This window comes from Ochotona princeps, chromosome 15 (assembly GCF_030435755.1).
Source record: "Ochotona princeps isolate mOchPri1 chromosome 15, mOchPri1.hap1, whole genome shotgun sequence".
Lineage (NCBI taxonomy): Eukaryota > Metazoa > Chordata > Mammalia > Lagomorpha > Ochotonidae > Ochotona > Ochotona princeps.
The window spans coordinates 36820991-36844344 of record NC_080846.1 but is presented as its reverse complement, the minus strand read 5'-3'; the positions used below and the strand labels follow the sequence as shown (position 1 = coordinate 36844344).

Sequence of the window (23354 nt, the reverse complement as noted above, 5' to 3'; positions counted from 1 at the left end):
ACTGATATGATGTCATATGTCGTATATAAACTAAAATTGAACTATGAATGGGGGGTCACAGAAAGTGGTTAAGAAATCGCATTTATTTTTAACATGTTGACTGCTCAATACCATGTCAATTAATTCCATAACGATGTTAATTGTTGCAGATGGTATGTTAGTGCTTTTATTTGACCGGGATGATACTCTGTTGTGTCTGCCCTCAGACCAGAGAGGGTCTACCCAATAAGTAGTTGGACTTGACTGGACTATAAGATGTTGGACTCTATGCTTGGCATATACTTGCAAAGAGGGAATTTCAACTGAACTTGAACTATGGTTATGCAACAAGGTGGAGGAACCCACCATGGGGGGGAGGGTGGGGGGAGAATCCCAGATTCTATGTAATTACAACACAATGTAATTACCGAATAAATTCAATAAAAAATAAAAAGAAAAAAAAGAAAAAACTGATATGAATTTTTAGAGAAATAAAAGGAAATATTTTAATTGTTGAATTATACAGATTCTATAATGTGAACAAGGAAGGTGATCCAGACACACAGATGTGTGTATACAGTGCAAGAGGGACTGAGAAGTTTAGGGGGATGAAAAAAGGAAAGGTGAATATAAAAGGTGTGTATACCATGGATGGAAGGGTTCACCAGAAAACAGCTCTGACAGTTCCTAAGAGTGGAAGCATGGGATACATAAAATAGCCCAAGCAGCGCTCAGTTCTCTACTGGTTACTGGTCAAGAAACAGAAAAACCAATACACTAACTTATGGAGCTACTAAGAGCTATACATTTGCCAGTGGTGGGAATATATTGCTTTTACTTACACTAAGAATATTTCTGTTTGTGATAAAAGCTCAAATGAGCATAGCATACTTACGCACAAGAACGATATTAGCCTATGTTTAAAAAAAGTGAAAGAAAATATAATAATAAAGAACAAAACATCTCAATAAAATTGCACTGCTCTCACCAATTCTAGTGATCTTATTATGTGAAAGTTCAAGATTTTGAATATTAGTGCAGCCATCCAAACCATGAAGAGAAGTCAGTTGATTTCTATTAAGAAGAAGAACACAGAGATTGTCCAGATTTTCACAGTTGATCATCTCAATATGGTTTTCCTAAAGCAAGGAACAAATAAGATTAGTTTAACTTCAATGGCTTATTACTGAAATATTTAAATCTGTAAAAAGACATGATCTCCCACTCAATATGTAAATCCCCCTCTTCTTTAATAACCCTGCAAACCATTATATCATATAAGGAAAATATTACATAATTTATACAGAATTTGTTATTTTTCATATTTAATATTCTTCTACGAAAATAAAACATTTTAAGCAATATAACAAGAAAGAATATTTTTTTCAATCTTGATTCTCCTATTGTTAATGCAAATCACCTGAAGTTAACCAAGCCCTGTCTCATCACTGTATACCACTGTATAAGGAATGGTGGTATATGGAAAAAAATGACTTCTCACTTTTTATCTTGTAGTTCTCTAAGATGACTCCAGCTGAGCAACTGTACTCAAGGAATTGAATCTGAGAGTCCCATTTTCACCGGGAACATGGGAATAGAGTCAATGCTTCAGATCTGAACCTGATGCGGTAAGTTGAGGGGACTTTGGATCATTTTGCATGTGGGAAGGAGATGACTCTAATGAGATTGGGATGGATTGTTAATTTCAGATTACCCAGTAAATTTTACAATCCAGTATTCACATATCCACATAGTGTTTCCCATGGGAAATTAGGGCTTGGTCAATGAAACATCAGCCAACGTGATGCAAAGAGATGCATGGTAAGCATTTGCATACTGGAGCTTGCTGTTGTTGAACACTCACTCTTGTCATCAGCCACATTGTAAGGAAGGGTAAGATAGTCGCAAGAACTTCCAACATCCTAGATATCCCCACAGGCATAACTGATACAAAAGAGATGTAATTTGGGACACTGCAACCTAGCATCCCTCTGATTGAAATATGTGAGATTCGGTCAACACAAATTGCAGCAAAAGAAATGTCTCGTTAAACCTAGCTTCCAGTTATGGGCCACAGATCCAGAAGCAAAGAAGATCGTTGCTGTCTTGAGCTCCTAAGTAAGGGTTGCTTTCTATATAGCAAAAGTAGCAAAAACCAACAGACGTGTCACCTGTAATAAGAGATCTAAGTCGTATCACCTAACTGACTTCCCTCCCTCGTCCTTTATGTACACATACCTGTACATCTATGTACTTCAGCTTTCTGCAGTTACCCAGGCTATGCAAAGAAGTTAATCCACAGCATCGTAGAGATAGAAAACGAAGATTTGTACACTCTGCCAGTGGTGAGAGACTACAACCTGGCAAATCTTGAAATGTAACTGTTGCAACCTAGAGAATTCAGATGGAGAGCATTGATAATAACCAAATATAAACTGCATCTGCCTCACAAAATTTTGCTTGATGCCACAAACTGAAACCCACCATTAGTTTGTTAAAAAAAAATTACTTATTTATCAGTGTTAAAGAGTTTCAAAGAAAGAGGGAGAGTTACAGAAAAAAAGGGAGAGATGGGAAGAGAGAGCCATTTTCCAACCGCTGGTCAACTCCCCAAATGGCCACAATAGCCAGGACTGGGCCAGGTCAAAGCCAGCAGGCAGGAACTCAATCGGGTCACCACCTACATGACAAAAACAAAAGTACTTGAACTATCAACTTCTGTCTTGTAGGACTGGAAGCTGTATTTGGGAGAATCTAGGACTCCCATCTAGGCACTGTAAGAAAGCCTACACCGTACCACAACTTCAGGACATACTTTTAAACTTCTATACTGAATGCTTACATGTGTTTTTCATTTCCGTATTGTACAATTCATGTTTTAATGAAAATTAAAAGCTCCAAGTAGTTGCTATGAGTAATGGTGACATGATTAAAGGGTTCTTTATAGCACTGCTTTAGACCAGCACCGATGCTACCAATGGGAGCTTTGTCAAAAATGTGGAACATTAGTCCCTCAACAGACTTTCAGAATCAGAAAAAAGAATATGGTAACAAAGTTTCTGTGAACTATAAACACATTGTAGTTTGTCATCAGTAGGGAAAAAAAGGGAGAGAGGAGTGACAGTATGATGCAATGGTTAAAGTCGGCACCTATAAAGGTAGCATCCCACATAAGCCCTGGTTCAAGACACCATCCCCACAACACCCTATGCTCCAGTTCTGAAACAGCCCTCTGCTAATGGCCTGACAAAAAGCAGCAGTAGACGACCTAAGTGCTTGTGCCTCTGTCCTTATGTGTGAGACCCAGATAAAGCTCTGGCTTCAGTCTGCACAAACCCTGTCATTTTCAGGCAATTGGAGAGTGAACCAACAGATGCCAAGATTTCTGTCTTTCCCTTTCTCTCTCTATTTTTTCTGAATATAAATAGGAGTGGGCACAGTGGTGTTGCACATTAATCCTCCCTCCATTGTGTGGTCAAACCCCACAAGTGTCAGTTTGAGTTCCTGGCCTAGGAAAGCAGCAGAGGATGGCCTGAGGCTCTGGCCCATAAACTCATGTGGGAGATGCAGAAGAGGCTTCTGGCTCCCCATTTCAAACCGGTTCAGCTCTGGCCATTCTGGCCAATAGAAAAGTGAGCAAGCAGATGAAAGATCTCTCTCTCTCTCTCTCTCTCTCATAACTAGCTCTCCTTCTGTCACTCTAACTTTGAAGTAAAAATAAATATACCTTCAAATAAATAAGCATTTAAAAAGGAGAAAAGGAGTAGGAGGGAGAAAAGTCAAACATAAAAACAGTTCACACTTAACTTCTTCAGTACTCTTACTGGACAGAACTGGGATATAATTTTAAAAAGATTACTACTTTTACAATTTTGAGTTTATTTTTGGAATAATTAAATTTTAGCCATGAAGCTATCTCTTATAGATAACTAACATATACTCATGAGGACAATTAATTTAAATAATGTAATTGCTAATGTTATCATACAGGAAAACTTTCAATATCTTAGTATCTTTGGAAAGTATAAGACGACGACTGCACAGATAACATAACAGGAAAAAATAAGGGAAGACTAAAGGAGAGATTCGATAGCCAGCTCTAAAGATCTAAACAATTTGTCAAATACATGGCCAAGAGATAGAAGACATTATAAAGTACATGCTAGCTTTTTATCCATATATTTCTCTCATGTTTCTTCATTATCTTGTAAAATTTTCTATTTTATTATTGTCATAAAGTATCCTAAAATCTTATAGTATTATCAAGATGTTTAATAATGTATGTATTTGTTAACATACGTGATTGCAAAGATCTGATTTTCTCCCCTCCCCCTATTCCTAGAGTCCACAAATTAGTCATTGAGCACATTGCACAGAAGACACTTACTAGGAAAATTCAAAAACATCATAAACTTATTACTGTAAATGTCCATTTCCCTAACATCTCTCTATACCAAAAAGCTTAATAATCCATAGCAAAAGTATTTGACTTTCAGCCCTTAGCTAACTACAGGTTCACCATAAATCCTTTCTGGTATTGCACTATGAAAACACTCTTTCCAGGTCCAGGCCTAATGGCCTAGTGGTTTAATCCTTGCCTTGCATCTGCTGAGATCCCGTATGGCCACCAGTTCATGTCCTGGTTGTTCCAATTCCTATCCAGCTTCCTGCTTGTAGCCTGGGAAAGCAGTGGAAACTGACCTAAGGCCTTGGCACCATGCACTGTGTTGGGAGACCCTGAAGAAGCTCCTTGCTCCTGGCATTAAATCAGCTCATCCCTGACCATTGTGGCCACTTGCGGGGGTTAACTAGTGGACAGAAGATCTTTCTCTCTGTTTCTCCCTCTCCATATATCTGTCTTTCCAATAAGAAAGTGAAATCAATCTTTAAAAGGAAAAATAGTCTTTTTGCTTTATATGCATTTGTTCATTTACAATTTATTACAACTCTTGATCTCAGGAACACAACAGCACTGATGACACTATTTCAAATTTTTGGAGTACGTGTAGCATATTTACACAGCATACAACTAAATAATTTATATGTCCACCCAGCAATTCTGGAATCTCCCTGTTTCATGGAAATAATCCTTAAAAAATCCATTTTATGCGAAACGAGTCAGTATGGCAGCCCATATTTAAGGAAAATTTCAATCTGAATATCAATTTAGTCATTTCCAACTCTAACTTTAGATTCCTAGACGTTTTCAGTCTTAGAAACCTAAATATTGCCATGGTGTCTGGAACATGTAATTCAGAAGATTAAGCAGTATAAAATAAAATCATCATCATCATCATATACTGCTTAAGAGATATAATGGCCTGAAATTTAAAAAATGCATCCCTACTCTCAAATGGAGCATATGTCAATATTTCATTTTATTAACAGGCAGAATCTTTATACAAAAAGAGTGCATTTACTAAAATTTCAGGTAATATTTTTGAGAACTAAATAAAACTAGATATGAAAAAAAAAGCATTTTACACTTAGACATACCTGCTGGAGGGTACTCCAAGGGCCACCCTGCAGAATTTCTGCTGTATTCAAAGGAGGCATTGTGTTGGCTGGGCATTTCACAGGTCTCCTTCTTGTAACAGTTTTCTTTTGCTGATTCTGATTAAAAATTTCAAACCAAGGTTTAGATGATTTCACCCACGCCAGTCTCTTTTCTTCAATATGAAATAAAAGTGCTGACCCTGGAATAGAGTTGGTGATGACCGTCTCATACTGAGCTGTATTTTCACAACATGCTTCTGGGATTGGTTTGATGTCAGATTTAAGACAGTTTACTTCTGCAGAAACCAAGGAGCTTCTTGTATCATTGCCATGCAAGTCTTCACAAGGAGTATGTCTCTGTGAGATAAAACCCTGCTTGTTTGTTCTGACTTCTGTATGGATCACATCATCAGTGTTGAAAATGACGTCATTATTCAGAGAGGTGTTGTTCGGATTTTCCTCAATTTCTTTGGATTTTAAATCAGTTTCTTTCTCTTGAATGATACATGTCTTTCTTCTATCTCCAGACTTTTCTAATTTTAGTGGCGGCAGTTTTTGTTTCACTGAAATTAGAGAAGTGTTAATCTCCTTGTGAATTGATTCAGTGTCTTTCGGTATCTCTTCATTTTTTACTTCTCTCTCTCTCTTTTGGTCACCTTCAATTGTTGTCTGTGCTTCCTTGTTTTTCACCTCATTAATCTCTACATTATGTCCAACTATTATTGCTTGGATTTTATCTCCCACATTCTTATTTATGTCATAACTGACAATTTTCCCTTTTTGCATTTGAGAATTTAATTCTAGCCGCTGAAACTGGTCTTGCTCGTTTTCCTTAAGATTTGGGTTTTCCAGTTCAGTTCTTTTGTCTGTATGTGTATGTTCCCTTTCTTGCCTGGCCAACTTTTCTGAACACTGTTTTTTTGCTAGGTTTGTGCTTTTTCCTTCTATTGTTAATTCTACCAAAGTTTCTTGGTTTGATACAGGTTGCTTTAATGGCTCTTGAATTAATTCTTTGGATGCGAGCTGTGTGTCTACATTTTTTGCCTTATTTGATTCCTCAACTGGCCAAGGAGGAACATCTTCCAGCTTCAAAGTTCCATCTACTGTCTTTGAGGTTGTTTCACGCTGACTTGATTGACCTTCAGCAGTTAAATATTTAACATTATATTCTTCTTTCTTTAATGTACTACATATTGACTGTTCTTTTGCATCTTCTGCTAATCTTAATTTTTCCTTGGTCCGCAGTTCCTCTCTTTCTCGTCTCAGAATGTTCTTTTTTTCTTCGTATTCTCTCTCTCTCCTTTCCTTTTCTTCTTGTTTCTGCTTTTTAATCTCTTCTTCTAACCTGTCCTTCCCTTCTAATTGTTTCCGTCTTTCGGCCTCCCTCTGTCGTATTTTTGCTTCCACTTCTTTCCACTCCTGTGCTTTCCTCTTCCTAGCTTCTAGTTGGTCTTTTATGATTGGATTGTAATTTTGGTAAGCTACAAACGCTTTATATTTCGCTTGAATTTTTGTAGCTGCATCATGCTGCAGCTTTAACAGACGTGTTTTTTCTTTCTCGTGTAAGTCTTTAAGTCTTGTTCTTTCCTTGTCCATTTGTAAATGCAGGCTTCTAATAAATTCCTAAAGTAACACAGATTTTCAATCAGCATAAACTAAATGTATGACTTTAAGAAAATATCATGTGGAGGCTGAAAACAAATACTAAAATTGAAATTAAAATAATATACATGAAGCCACTTAAATGATAAAAATTAAAAATATCTAGGAAATGTGTGTGGGGGGGATATATTTAGTCATGTAGCTTTGAAATGAAAAATTTTTCTTGAGGATAGAAAGTATATGAAAACGCAAAGTAAACCACAGGTACAAATAGACTCGAACCATTTGGAAATGTAAGTTCCGACAAATGGCACTCAGAGTGAGCACCAGAACCACAGAAGTAAGCAACAGTTAAAGCTTAAAAATGACTAACTCAAGGAAAAAATCAAAATGGAATAACTGATTAGAGGAAAATATCTCCAAAGGAAAAAACTTCAAAAAATAAAATGGTTTCTCTTAACAAATTAGCAAAAATATGAAATATCTTTGTCAAGCTATAAAGAAGTTCATGAATGAAATTTCAATTTATAAGAGTTCCAGAATGAACTGAGAAAAACTGAAACTGAAAAAAAAACAACAACAAAGTTTTCTAAACAAAATGCCATAGAATCAAGAAATGAGTTGGCTTTATAACACACACAAATACACATACACACACACTAACAGCCACTTAGATGTGGTAATATATCAGAACCCTGAAGAATCTATTTCTGTGCAATCAAGTATTATTTTCACATTTTACTTCTGTGTCTTAGGCACTTAAAGAATTTCCTGGCTCAACACATAAAATGAAATATCCTAAAGTTACAAAACAAGGTAAGAAATAAACACAAAATCTGTAATCATTAACACCACAGCAAAAATGAATAAGTAATGTAACCATTTTCAATTGTTAAAAGTAAGTAGTAATAGATTCTATGCACAAATAACTCAGTTTTTATAGCAAAAGAGAAAACATTATCTTTCGTAAAGTTTTGTTCTTTACAGTTATATTTTTGGACTTCAGAATTTTAAACATTTTGCTATATTCAATTCATACAAAGACATAAGTATGCATAATTTATTTTTAAAAACAGGAATATTAATATAACACAGTATAGTCACAATAGTTACTTTTCCAGATTTTTATAAAAATAAGATAAATATTTGAAATACAAAAAAGTTTAATCTTGATTAGATGGGTAGCTGAGCGTTGGAATTTTAATCCACTCTCTATTTATGATAGATTAAAATAATTTTATATAAAATGTGGAGTGAATAAAATTTAAACATATTATATTCCCAGAATCATCTTAAATCCAAAGACTAAACATAGTCAATTAAATATATTCAAAAAAACATAGTAATCTTTTCTAATACCCTTCAGACATAATGAAAGGACCAAAACAGCATCTTTTCTCAAATCTTAAACGATATTTGGAGTTACAATTTTACAAAGAGATATTCACCAATTTTAATTGTTTTAGATATTCTATTCAAAGTTTCTGGTGATTAATTATTTTTATTCAAGTAGTAAAATAAATCCTACAGCAGGACAACATGAGTTTAAACCTGTTTCAAACATAGCAGTTTATTTCCAATGTACAAAAAGTAATGTGATTAAAAACAAATGGATACCTCATGCTGTTGCAACTTCTCTTCCCACACTTTCTCCTCTTTATGGAGTTCATCATGCATCTTGTCTAGTTCTTCCTAAATATATAATAGCGTAAATTATTTTCTAGTATCAAAGGTTACTTAGCTCATTATATTTGATTCTCACAATATATATTTGTAAACAAGATAACAATTTACACTACAGTCCTCAGTTACCAGGGCTGATAAATTCTTCAATCTCATAGTATGATATCACTTAAACAATACCCTGGATTCTCATTCTGAGGATGTAAACACAATTGTGACCTGGAAATGTTGATTTATTTTAGTGTGTTTAGCTACACAATGAAATGCATTGGTTATAAATACTATGGGAATTGTAAGAATTGGAAGTAGTAGTGTTTGTAAAATGGGTTCTGTGGTACAATGATTTCTCTCATTATACCATTTAATTCACATAAAAATCAATTAAGGAAATAGTGATCTTATACTGATAACTTTTTATTATTAGGCATTTAATTAAGGGTCTATAGAAAAACAACTCAACTCCCTGCATTGAATATTAAAACCTTAATTCAGATACATCAGTGGCAGATTCTGGGCACAATAGTTAAAACACTGCCTGGGATAATTGGCATGCTCCTATTAGAGTCGGGTTTCGGTCCTGGTTCCACTGGCAGCCTGGCAGCCTGCTACTGTCATACCAGGAAAGCACCAGAAGACGGTTCGTGTAGCTGGGCTCCAGCCACCCTAGTGGGAGACCCAGCCTAAGTTTCGAAACGCTGTTTTTCACCGTGCTCAGCCCCACAGGTGGTGGCGTTTGGGGATCAGTTACCTGATGGTAGACATCTCTCTGTCTCTCTGCTTAGATTTTTACCTTTTACTTGTTGAGCACTATAGAAGCCTGTGATCATAAAGGAAATTCAACCATATTATTGAAAATTTAAATGGATAAAAATAAAAGTAAGAAAAGCAGGATATATTAAAGGAAGAAAGCATGGTTGTCTTTTTATAATTGGTGTCTATGAAATGCATGAAATCTGTTCTCTTTATATTAATAAAAATGCTTCTTTCCTCCTCTCCAAAAAATGAATGTAGGATAAGAATATGGGAAGGGTATGGTGACACAGATTAGGCCAAGAGCTATAATGCTGACATCCTTATTAGAGTGCCAGTTTAAGTCTTGGTTGCTCTGCTTCTAACTCGGTCCCCTGTTAGTGCACCCAGGAAACAGTGAATGTTTTCCACGTGGAACCCTTAAAGCTGGCAAGTTCTAGGTGCTATATGAAGCAACCTTAGTAATGAAAACCGCAGTGATTATTCCTGTGTGCTGTAAGATATTCTAAGCTCTTGAAGATCTACAAATAGAATCCTGGAAGCCACCAGTTTCTCAAAATGCCCCTAGCATTACCTACTATACTGACCTCCTGGTGTGGGTAGGAAGAGTGAATAAAGCGCGCGCGCACGCTTGCACACACACACACACACACAGCACAGGCACATATTAAAACAAACACAAATTTCACATCAAAAAATGGTCAGTTTAAAGAGTACAATACATCTAGACAGCTTCACAGCTTCAACCAAATATGTTTTACATAATGCTTCTCAAGCCAGACTACATGGTAAGGACAACGCATAACCAACAACACTGGTTTGCCTTTTCCTATGACTGGAAAAATATACAAAACAGCAACATCACATTTGTAAATTTCAGACTGGAATGATCCTTGAAACTTCATACTCTCAGCTATAAAGATTCAGTTGCTGGAATTTTAATGACCAAAACCCAGAATAAATAATCCCTATTTATAGCCAACTGTTTGCAATAACTAAAAGTCATGGGAAGTGGGGTGGGTAGAAGAAGAAAATATCAAAAAAATCTCTATGCACCACATAACCTAACCAAACATGAAAAATCTTCAGAGGTGGTTACTGATTAGAAAATATGAAAAGCAAAATTAAAAAGGCAAACCTTCTGAATATGCTCTAATTTCTTTTTTTCAATTTCAAATTGTTTCATCCAACAATGTCTCTTTTCTTCTTCTTCTTGAAACTGCTTTTCTTCTTTCTCCCTCTGAGTTTTGAGAACTTCTTTTTCTTTATCCTCAAGTTCTTTCTGCTTGTCCTGCCAAGCCTCAAATGACCGTCTGCATCTTTCTTCCACTTCATAGTACCCAAAACTTACATCAGCATCATCTGGATTCACGAGGAGAAATACATTATGATTCTTCAAATATAACCTGACAAAAAATACAACTTAAAGTATAAAAGTAATGCTATGTAATTGTATCCTAAAACAAAGAGAAAAGAAAATGCCATAAAGAGTATAGAAGTAGTTCTAAAGTGAAGTAATAATGTCAGCATATTATCAAAGTAAAAGTGTAATGTACAAAAAGAAACTATGTTATTGAATACAAATTGCAATTCCATTGTGGTAAATACATTTAATGCGTAGCTTGCTTTAAAATATTCCAAAAAGCTTAAAATAAAAATATGCTTGTGTGCATAATTAAGGAATGATTGAGATACATGGGTAAGTCTACTCAGTCAATTCAGGGTTAATTATATCTAATATGCTCTACAATACGGTGGAAAAATGTTGAATATACTGAAATAATACGAAATGCTTAAGAAAAATTAAGAATATGTAAAGAAACAAGTACAGACATGATTTTCAAATATAACTTTGCTAAATTCAAAGAATATTTCAAATTCTTCTTAAAAGCTATGGTCAATAAAATGAAATTGTCAAACACATAACGGAGCAATTTCATTTACCTTGTGCAGTCTGCACATCCATAGGTAAGCCATGAGGATGAGGATGAGCCAAATCACCAACAACAGAATCAGGAGTGGCACTTTGGGTTTTACTTCTCATAAATTCTTCTTTTTCTATTTCAGATAATATCTATGCCGTTAAAGGATGGCCAATCATTAAAAACAACAAGTTACCATTTTAATAGTATTTTGCATGCATATACGGAGAGTTTATTCCAAAGCTCTCTCATCTATAAATCCATAGCACACCGATAATTTCTCTATGAGGAAATGTTCTCCCATCTAAGAAAGCCAGATTTTATCCTCTTCATATTTTCAAATTTTAATTAGCATTTAATATTAACCCATAATATTCAGTTAAACTGCTTGATAATAATTTCAAAATGTTTCCACCAATGTTTGTAGTTAATACATCATCATCTTTCTTATCACTAGCAGCTATTGCATTTACATTTTTAACATATCCAATGAAATGTAAAAAACAAACCCCCCCGTCCTTTAGCCTGAATTACGCACAGCATAATTTAGAGCTGTACCTTTCCATAAGTGTATACACACTCCTCCTAGTCAGAAACAGAGCACACTTACCACAATGAGGTAGCAGTGTAATAGTTCAAAAATACAACTTCAAGCTTGAGTGTTACCAATAAAAAGTGCAAAGAGACACAAGGAATCTTCAAGTTATGTTAAACGTGTTAGGGAATAGGAAGTGGGTTAGGAAAAACAAAGAGAGCTATAACAGAAGTAAAAACTAATCTAAGAAACAAATCCATGGGGGTTTCCTTGTACATTTAATTGTGCAATTTTTAAACAAAATTGTATGAGTCTCCTTTAGTCTTATTTTCTAACCCTATCTTTCCTTCGTTTTAAAAAATTCTTGTAAGATTTCCATGTGATTAAAGTTTCTGCAGTCTCTCCTGGAACACAGCACAGTCCAAAAAAGGTAACCAACACTGGACACTCTGCTGAGCTTTCCTCAAAGCTTTCAGGAAAATACTGAACGCAGTGTTGCCTTTTTCATTGACACGTGCAAACGCTCCATGTGCTGATAGCTCAAGTTAACTCTTTTATAGTCATAAAGATTAAAATTTTACTAGTTGTATACTAGAAGCAAGAAGAAGCTACAAAACTCAAGTGATTTGCTTAAAATACTTCATATTTTAAACTAGTAAATTGAAAGTCAGGGAATCAGGAGAAGGGATGACAAATGTCTGTCACACTAGTGACTTCCACTCAAACACTGAATATTTACCTTCATTAACTGAGCCGCATTGTCTTTATTTTCTGTCGAAAATCCTATCTTTAGATAACTATGATTATTAGAAACTCCTCCATAACTACAGCCTAGAGGTGAAAAAAAATTATAATAGTAAATATATGAGTAGGAAGCCCATGTCAAAATTTCAATTTATTATCATTCTTTAATAACAAATTCTGTTACAGTATATTTTTGATGGATAAGAATAATTCAAGATCCAAAGATAATGAACAGCCAAGAACAGATGAAACATACTGTCTTTATTCTAAAATAAAAGTAGCAAATAAATCAAGTATGCTTTCCTCAACTTGCCCTCCCAGGCCACAAGCAGGGAACTGGATGGGAAGCAGGGCTGCTGGGATTAGAACGAGCAACCACATGGGATCTTGCCATGTGCAAGGAGAGGATCTCAGCCACCAGGCTACCGTGCCGGACCCTCTGGCATTGATTTTTTTAAAACAGAATATGTCATGAATCTTTTTATGTAATTAAGTATTTATCTAAGTTCTCAATTCTTAAAGTTTTATTTATTTGGAGAGTAGTGTTACAAAGAAAGAGGGAGAGTCAGAGGTCTTCCATCTGCTGGTTCAGTCCTTAAAAGGCTGCTACAGCTGAAGCTGGTAGGAGCCAGGAGCCTTCATCCAGGTCTCCCACATGAGTACAGGGTCCCAAGCACCTGAGTTTCCACTATTTTTCCAAGACACATTAGCAGATAGCTGCATGCCAAATGCAGCATAGGGGACTTGAACTAGTGTACACATGGCATGCAGTGTTGCACACAGCAGCTTAAATCGCTATAGCACAGACCCAGCATGGTAGCCTAGTGGCTAATGTCCTCTTCTTATATGCACAGGTATCCCATACAGGTGCTGATTCATGTCCTGGCTGCTCCACGTCCCATCCAACTCCAAGCTTTTGGCCTGGGAAAAGCAGCTGAGGATGGTTCAAAACCCTGGGACCCTGCACATGTTTGGGAGACCTGGAACAAGGTCCTGGCTCCTGGCCTTGGACTAGCTCAGCCAATGGCCATGGCGACCACTTGGGGAGTAAATCAGCGGATGAAGATCTTCCTCTGTATCTCCTTCTCTCTGTATGTCTGCCTTTCCAATAAAAATAAATGAATCTCTAGTATTTTTAAATTCCATTTTAAGCAAGAGATAGGAAATTTAACACATTTAATAATAATAATTTACATTTGCAGAAAACTCATCCGCTAGGTGAACAAAAATTCCACTTACTTAAAACATCAGACTCTTCCAAGTCCTGAAGAATGAGCTGTTCAGCTGTTTTACTCTTGTTCTTTATGACGTTAATACAGTAAGCAACTGACTCTGGTAATTCATCTAAGTCCTGAAAGTGCAAAATACAAAAAAAATGTAGAGCAACTTATTATTAAAATTATGTGTCAAATATTTCATTCATCATTGCACACCAAAACCGTGAATAAATGTAGATATGATTGAAAATGCTTCATATAATGAACCCCTACTTGGATAAAAATCTTTTAATTTTCAGATGTTTATTATTCTTTCCTGGAAAACTAGAAGCAAATAAGTTTAAAAAAAGTTTGTTATCTTTCCATCATTTTAAGTTCATTAGAGCTGATTTTTTTTTTTTTTTTTTTTTTTACTTACTGTTAAATTTATGTGACAGGCAGAAACACTGTACACCTACTCATACAAGGATAGAGACAACAGGGCGAAGGTGAGCTGCCCTCACTGACGACTCGCTACGTGTTCACTGGGCTGGGAGCAGGAACACAGTCCTGGTGTCACACAAGGATGCTGGGAGTCAGTCAGCTGAGCCCTTGCCTCCCAGGGTCTGTATTTGTAAGAAGCATTGTAAGCACATAAACTTCACAGAAATATCACAACTTAAAGAAATAAGACAAATTTAAAGATAACTTGCTACTTCTGAAAGTATGTCTACAGGTCTAAAAACTTCCATGATTAAGTTAAAAACAACAGAATATATATGTGATACATAATGTATGTATAACATAGATAAAAATCCCACTTTTCTAAAAATATCCCTATGTATAATATTATAGGTGATTTTCCACCTTCCATGTGCTTTTTATAGTTAAACCCATCAATACACTTTATGTAGTAACCGTGATCCAAAGTTTACAAAAATAAAGCAAGTTCGCAAATCATCTCCATAAAAGCAGCATTTGTGCTAAAAGGTCTCCTGCTGTTGAAAAGATGAAAAGTGCAACACGTGACACTCACTTGGTCACTCTCACCACTCTCAGCTTCTGATTCTGGCTCACTCTCCACGTCACCTTTTTCTAAGGAGGAAATGCTGATTTTATCCAGCTCGGCTTCTATCTCTTCTTGGAGATTTGCATCCTCATCGTCTTCCATCATCCTTCACAGAAGGAGAACCGTGCAGATGAAAATGAAGAGGTTAACGTATCAACTAAAAAAAAAAGACTACGGGTATTTTAGCTTTTCACAGCAGTCCTTCATGTTCTAATGTTAACATTATTTTAGTCAAAATTTGCCTACAATTTATTATATTGTACCATGTATCAAAGAGCACGATTTTATCCTTCCATTCATTCCTTTTTTAAGAAAAAAAAACAGTTGGCCACAAAAGGACGGAACAAATGTTACTTTGTTATTTCTGTGAGAAAAAAATATGATCTGGCTACCAGAACCAAGAAATTCAAAGTAAAACTGACTCTCATTGGGCATAATCAACATTAAAATACCCTGAAGTAGCATGCAACACCACAGAAATCCCTATCATCCTCCAAGCACCCATGTTCACTAAAACAAACAAAAACCCTGAAGCCCCAAGGTAACACTGCACATGATGGGGAGCGGAGGGGGTTGATGTGGGAGGGAGGGAAACAGCTGAGCTTAGGAAGCCCGATGGGAGGTCTTCCTGTACTGTGAAAACCGCTCCGTGACTGTGGCAGAAGATACATGAACATATTACTGTGACAAAGGATACACAGAACATATTTCACATACAAATAAGTACAAGAAAAACTGAGGACATACGAGGCAGATTAGTACAGTGCACCGTTGTCAATATTTTTATTATACTAGAGTTTGCAAAACACCGCCATTGATTGACTTTGTGTAAGTGTGCAGATGTTTCTGCATTAAAGTGTCCATGAGTCTTAGTGGCGTCCTAAATATTTAATAAAAAAACTATATAAACTATCATGAATCAAAAAAAAAAAAAAAAACCCACAGAAGTCGTTTTAAAAATGGGTGCATTTATTGTACTTTTGTGGCAAGCTAAGAAAGACTAAATCAAAAAAGCCAAGTGAGAGAAAAGCATGAAGAGTAAACCTTTTCAGGTAAACACACACACACAATCTTACTTTTCTGACATAGAAATGTCTTCCTAGAAGAGGAATTTTCAAGTTTCCTTCAAAAAAAACTTTGGATTCGCTTTTATTTTTTACCTTAAGACTAGTTTTACAACGTAAGGCTTATCTAAAAACACACTTTGACTCACCAGCTGCCCTGGTCAGCACGTATGCAAAATGCTGCTTCAGTCTGGAATGAATATGAAAGTTATAGGTTTGCATTCTTGTTTCGCGTACTAATGCTTCGAAAGCCGGTGTGTCCGCGGCGCAGACACAGGACGTGCTGATAACCCGACTAGCTGCAGCTCAGGCCCTCAGCTACCACTTCAGGGAACGACTGTGAAACCAGTCGGACCCCACAGTAAACAACTGCCCCAGAGGAGGAAGCTGGAGACCACATGCAGCAGAGAGAAGGGGTATCCACTACAGGTGTGAGTGTGGAGCTGAGGGGAGCCTGCAACTGTGTCTCCTCAGAGACCTTGTTTCAGTCAGGGAGCGCTACGAAAACCCGAGTCGGGAGTAGCCTGGAGCCGCGCAGACCCTGGTGGGCAGCGCTCCCCTTTCTAGAAACCTCAGCTCCAGCGTGAAGGGGAGGACTGGCCCTGCGCTCCCCAATACCTGCCTCGCCTCCCCCAAAACCAACCGCTGCTTCCAAGGGCCCGGCTCACTCACTGGCAGCCAAACGCCGGGCTGGGTTGGAAGACCGAGCCCACAGTTTCTAAACAAAGCGTAACCACGGCAACAGCCAATCGCAAGAAAGCTAGGCCGAGTTTCCTATACAGGTACCCTAGAAGGACAAACAATCTCTGAATTCAAACGCATTCTGTGTTTTGGGAGCTGAGTGAGTTTACATTTTTGTTTTTTACGTAGATTTTTAATGCTTATCTGATACTGAAACATACAGAATGAAGAGAAGAGGTGTTGTGATAATTCCATAAATAGAAGCATATTGGTCTGTAAGGTGTTTCCGAACTATATTGGTTGTACTACCAGTACATGTTGCTTTTGTGAAAATTGTTGCTTACTAGAAACCTTAATCCTGAATTCGAGAGACTAAAGGTGTGGAAGAACAACAATAAAGTTTATCAAGCCTTTGTTGTTATTTTTCCCCCAATAATAATAGTTGCTTTAAAAATAGAAGGGAAAAGGTCAAATATTTATCTATCCCCAACAAAATCCTTTATTAGAAGTAGATGGGATAAGCGATTTAAAAATTCATCTTATGAAATTCTTTTACTATAAAAATGTTAATACATATCTGTTATTTCAATCTGCAATTTGAAATTATAGGTATAGGCCACACTGGTCATTTTAACCTAAAATATATATCTAAGTTTATTTTGTGAAATAAATAGGCACTACATAAAATGTGAAGCTTCATTTTAGTTAAAAAGATATTTCTAATCTCACATTTTAAAAATTTGTATATATAGCATTAAATTCTAAGAGGAAGTGAGTGGTTAAGCATCATTGTGAAATGTGTTTGCCTTTCAATAAGCCGAAAGCAAGCATTTCATTGAGCCTCTGCAAACAAAGGATCCTTTCTGTTAACAGGAAATATCTAAATTTTACCTAAAAATCATCAAATCAATTTTAAAAACTATATATACTTGATTTTGGTCATCAACAACTTTGGGAACAAGGTCTGAATTGCTCTTTGTCCTTGAGTTGACTTTGTCAAATAGATTGATAATAAGAAAAGAGGAATGAAAGTCGTTCTGAAAATAAATTGTTCCCTGGTGATGCATGTATCTTGTTGGAAAAAAAACTGACACCTTTCAAATTGGCCATAATTTAGCAATAATTACTAATCAAAAAGGAACAAGATACAGCAACAATTTAACAAGTTACATAACTGAATTTAACATGAAACTATGGCTCACCAACTAAAAAGTGTTCAGTAGAGATCCATTTAATCACGACATTTCTAGAAACTGTTGTGTGAGATTCTATTTGAATGCTTTGGATTTTTAAGCTACTTGGTTTCTATTTTCATTAGAATAAATACTTCTATTTCATTTAGATTTGAGACCCATTTAGAGCTGATTGGCTTACTGTGTATTGGACTAGCACCTAGTGCAATCTATTTCCTTTAGAAAGAACATAATATCTGTTGATTATGAATGAAAAGCTATGTGTGAATTCCCTTGTTTCAGTTACCTATCAAGAATATTTATATCATATTAATGGAATGGTGAAAAAATTTTGACTTTGATACAATTTTTCAACAGCTTTTTGGATATTCAAATGGTATTGATATTTCAACTTCATAGAATATCATTGCAGTGCTAAAATAGTTGTGAAGATATTTCTCTTTTTTAATTTAGTTTCATTCTCTCGCATATATTCCTTATACAATCTTTACATGCTTATTAAGAGAGTCATAGATAACATTCAAACAGGCACTGGGTTAAGTGCTTTATAATTTTATTTAATCTTTGCAAAATTTTTTTTGAGATGTTCACTGCTTTTTTTTAAAGCTACATTTAAAGATAAATGATACACGAGTTTGACAAGTGATTTAGAGTTCTAGGTTTGAGTCTCAGCCTTGCCATTTATTAACTCAACAACTGAAAGCAAGGTATTTTACTGTTCTCAGTCTTTTTCTTCATCAGGAATAATGGAGATAACAGGATAACAGTATTTTCTAACGTTCCAAATGTTAATTATCAGAAGAATCAATATACATGGCACATTATCATTTGCACAGTTAATATACATGGCACATTGTTGTTGGATAGTTTATGGGCTTGAGTTCTACAGAGTTGATTCAAGTTCTGTCTTTGACTCTCTCTTTCCTCCCACTGATGACACCTTATCTTGTCCTGTCTTAGTACTGTTCTCCATGCCCACAGCTCTCCTGCAGTTAAGTCACATTCATCTCTTATGAACTAGTGCATTTGCTATGCAGAATGAACTTTACTGTTCATTTACTGTTTTGAACTCCCAGTTCCACGTTGATGTGGAAAATATAGTTTTCTTTTCATCCAAAAACAATATTTAGCAAAGCGCGCACGATCCATAATAAACTTTCTTTGGTCTACTTCCCTGGACTTTTGTATTTTGCTATCCCAAGACACACCTCTTCATCCTTCATGGTAAAGTTTGTGAACTTACTGTTCCACTTATCTTGACTACTCTTTACCTGCATCCAAATTTTGTCTTATTCTTTAGGGATCACCTATAATTTCTCTTCTCAGTGAAACTTCTTTATTTCCTTTATTCCCAATGTACCACCTCACATATAGTTCAGAGTTGATCACAGGCTCTTATGTGCTGACTTATTCGCTTTTGTGCTGCCATCATCTGGCACTTGGCAGAACTACAACGACAGTACTACGTGCAATTCCAGATTATTTAGTGAAAATACAACCTACAATTTAGGTAAGTTATGAGCTACTTAAATTGCTAAAAACTTAAACTATTAATGTGTCTATGGATTTGGACCAGTAATTAACTAGTTGGGAACTGAATAAGAGAATTACCACCCCAAGACCTTATTTCATTAGGTTTAAAACAAATTCTTTGGTTGTAGCAAAAAACGAAACAAAACAAAACAACAAAACCTTCTGATGATTCATACAGATACTCAAATAAGAATTACACTAACTTACTGTGTATGTCTGTGTGAGCCTGTCTTTCTTTTCACTGACGTTATTTCCAACGCCTGGGCCTTGTGACTGTGAAAAGCCCAACATATGATCATCTCTTCTTACCATTCTGTGTAAACACAGTCATGGGGTTTTGTGGCTCTGTCCTTGGACACCAAGTTTGTTGTGTTGTAACTGTTTGAATTTTTGTTGCTATGTTGAAATTACCTCAAAGATCCTCCTGTGCAAGGTGACTGCGTTGTGCAAGACTGAGTTTTCATGCTTATTTCAAACTCTGTCGTGTGCCATCCTCTTCCAGAAATTTCCTCCTCTTCCAGAAATTTCCTCCTCTCTTGGTTTCCAGGAGACCATGCTTTATGTTCTCACTTTGTAAAAATGTGATGGAAAATTCAAAATCTTTTAACATAAAGATTTGCTTATTTGCTTGAAAGACTGAAAGAGGCAAACAACGAGAGAGAGAGAGGGAGAGAGAGAGAGAGAGAGAGAGAGAGAGAATGAGAATGAGAATTTTTCACTTGCTGGTTCACTCCGCAAATGGCTGCAATGGCCAGGAGCTAGACCAGACTGAAGCCAGGAGCTAGGAACTGCATCCAGTTTTCCAAACAGATTGGGGGGCAAAGGCTGGCAAGCACTTGAACTATCACCCACTGCTTTGACCAGGCACATTATGAAGGAGCTACATCAGAAAAAGAGCATCTGGAACTTGAACCAGCACTCCAATATGGGATGTTCGCCTAATGAGCAGCGGCTTAATCCACACCACCACAAGCGATACTCCCCAAATTCTTAATTCTGTCATTCCCCACCATAAAACCTCTGCTCATTTGTGTCTGTAATCAATCCATTCTTGCGCTCTTTCACTCCTTCTGCATTGCATCTCTATGAATGGCATGAGTTTGTGTAGCCTACGATATTCATTTATCTGCCCATCACTTCCATTTATTATAGAATGAAGCTGTACACATAACTCTGCCACGTTTAGTTCAATTATAGTATGCTAAGTTTATGAATTTTCCTTATAAGCTATTTCTTGGCCATTTAAAAAATTTCTAGTACTTATTATTATTTTTTTTAAATTTTATTTTCACACCCTACAAGAGTTTTTCTGATCACCTTTAGGTCTTACTTTCTTACTGGAAGCATTTCAAAATTGTATATAAGCCTCATTTTCCTTCCTATTATCTTTTTGTTTGCCATTTTCTAACTATGGAGCATTTTATCTGACTCTCCTGTCCCTGTTCTCTTGTTCCTTTATTTCAGGATATTTTCAGCTGCAGGTGAGTGCTACTATGTTACCAAGACTGAAAAATGAGCAGAGGGAAATGTTCACTTCACTTGCCTGAAGAGACACGCCTGAGTTTATTTGTCCTTTCCATGGATTATAAAGGATGATACCTAAAGCAAACTCAGCAACTACGTGTTGAACCAATCTGAGCTAGTTCCAAATATTTAAGACATTTTCCTAGAGCCCAGCTTTAACTGACAGAAATATAAATTTCTGTTTGTATATGTGTGTCTTTTGATAAAGCATTTCAGCTTGACACTACCTAATATTAACACTTCACAATCAAGTCTATGTCTCTAAGTTTCATACCAAGGACATTGTAGGGATTTCTGACTTGTTATTCACTTTTCTGTTTCTCATTTTCAGATAGAGATTAATATTCAGGGCCCAAATTTTCATTCAGACTGTAGGTGAGGCTCACAAATTTACAACATACTGTTGTAAGTAGAGTTAACCCAAAAGTATTGGGGCTGGAGCAGTGGTGAAGCAAGCCTCACCTCCTTCTGTGACCTCCAGCATTCCATATCGGTACTGATTCACGCCTTGGTGCTGTTCATTTCTGATTCAGTTTCCTGATTATGGCCTGGGAAAGCAGCTGAGTTTGGCTCAAGTTTTTGGGCTCATGGTCGCACATGGGAGATCTGGAGAGGTTCCTGGCTCCTGATTAAGAATTGGCTCAGATTTGGCATTTGTGGCCATTTGGGGAGTGAACCAGTGGCTGGAAAATCTCTTTGTCTTTCCTTTGCTCTGTAAATGTGCCTTTCAAATAAGAGAGAAGAGAGAGAGAGAGAGAGAGAGAGAGAGAGAGAGAGAGAGAGAGAGAGAGATAGAGAATATCTTGGGAGAAGAAACTGAAATTCAAATATACAAATCATGGAGGCTTTCCAGTTGACTATCTCATCAAAACATTACAGGGCTTGGAAAAAATCCTGAAACAGAGCTATAGGTTAGAAATTGAAGAAGCTAAAAGACTACATGCAGGTTCAAAGCAAAGGTAGAAGTGAAAGTGTGTGCATGCTGCTGACTCTGGGAGGAGGAACGTGGTGGGTTTTCAGAAACAGGGTTGCCTCAAGTCACAGAAAGAGAGAGGTGCCCTGATTCTACTGTGAACACATTTTGTTTTTCTGCTTTTCAGTGCATCCTTCAGTTTAATACGTTGGTTTCTAAGTAGCTTCATATAAGTCTCTTTGTGTTCAGTTTTCTCATGGTAAATACATGAATTAAAACTTCATAAGCTATAATACATTTTTAAAAGTCTGTTGCTAGCTAAAGTTGAACCGATGAAAAGAGAAAAACTTAGAAACATACCAAGGAAAATGTAAGACCTACACATAGAATTGATAAACACTAGTATCAGTGTGGTAAATGTTTTTTTTCACAAATGTTTTAAGAAAATTGAGTATCTGAAAATTCCTGTTTCACTTAAAGCAAGCTTACATTAGTTCCTTTCCTCAACTGTACACAAAAACTAAATTATAGACTAATTTAATCCATCTATCCATGCATTGATTCAACAAATATCTAGGTAATGTGTGCTAAACCTAGGGGTTATAATGAACTAAAATGAGACTCTTTACCTCCACTTAAATACCTCCTCTGATGCTATATGGGGAAAAGTAAAAATGTATGAGAGAGAGAGAGAGAGAGAGAGAGGCAAACATTTCTAGCTTAAAGCAAGGGCCCCAAGCTCAGTAAATGGTTGGCATTATCCCAAGGCAGGAACTTCCAGTCGTGAAGAAAACCATAGGCAGAGATTAAGGGGAATTTTCTAGCTAGAGGAATATGGCATATTAAGATAGGAAACTAACGTATTATACTTTCTGAAGACTGGAATGTTCAGAAAAGTTGATTAGTTGCATGCATCAGATGTCTTCTCCATCCCAACTGCCTAACACAGGAACAACAAGGCTTAGCTACAGAAACACAGGTACAACTTCATGATCTCTGGCATACATCCTCATATTTAGGGATGGATAGGTGTTAATACTGCCAACTGACAGAAAGCAACAAGTATATACATAAAGGACATCATTAGCGTGATTATTGAGAATTACCGTTGTGCTGATGTTTTTACTAAAAGTTGTGGTTCCTTTTTTAGGCTCATCAATATCTAGAGAAAAAGGAATGTTAACACAAAAAAATTCATGTTTTGCAGTATTAGTCTCATTAATGGAGCTTTCTGAGTAAGAATCATATTTACTGCAAGAAAAATTATGGATTTTTTATAGGTAATTACTTAAAAGAAAACACCGTTTTTTATTATTATCATCTTTCTTTTTCTCTCCAGTGAAATAAACAAGGCACTCTTTTAAATAACTACATACATTGTTTATTCAGCAGGTGGCAGTATTTCTCTAAGATTCATTAAGTATTCTATAGCGTTCCCTCTCCAAGTCCTCCTCAACTGGTTTTAGAAAT

General features: G+C 36.2%; 1 protein-coding gene across 1 annotated transcript in view; it reads right to left on the bottom strand.

Moving 5' to 3' along the window:
• The window catches only part of LRRIQ1 (leucine rich repeats and IQ motif containing 1), a 164518-nt gene extending 147757 nt beyond the window's left edge, over window positions 1–16761 (bottom strand). The window contains exons 1-11 of the mRNA XM_058673640.1: window positions 16713–16761; window positions 16190–16230; window positions 14944–15082; window positions 13951–14062; window positions 12707–12798; window positions 11455–11584; window positions 10649–10872; window positions 8695–8769; window positions 5476–7098; window positions 2218–2370; window positions 968–1118 (exon numbers count right to left, since the gene is read on the bottom strand). Coding sequence (XP_058529623.1) covers window positions 968–1118; window positions 2218–2370; window positions 5476–7098; window positions 8695–8769; window positions 10649–10872; window positions 11455–11584; window positions 12707–12798; window positions 13951–14062; window positions 14944–15081 — 2698 coding nt within the window. The 5' untranslated portion in view covers window position 15082; window positions 16190–16230; window positions 16713–16761. The remainder of the gene's footprint in view (window positions 1–967; window positions 1119–2217; window positions 2371–5475; window positions 7099–8694; window positions 8770–10648; window positions 10873–11454; window positions 11585–12706; window positions 12799–13950; window positions 14063–14943; window positions 15083–16189; window positions 16231–16712) is intronic.
• Between the last annotated feature and the right edge of the window lie 6593 nt (window positions 16762–23354).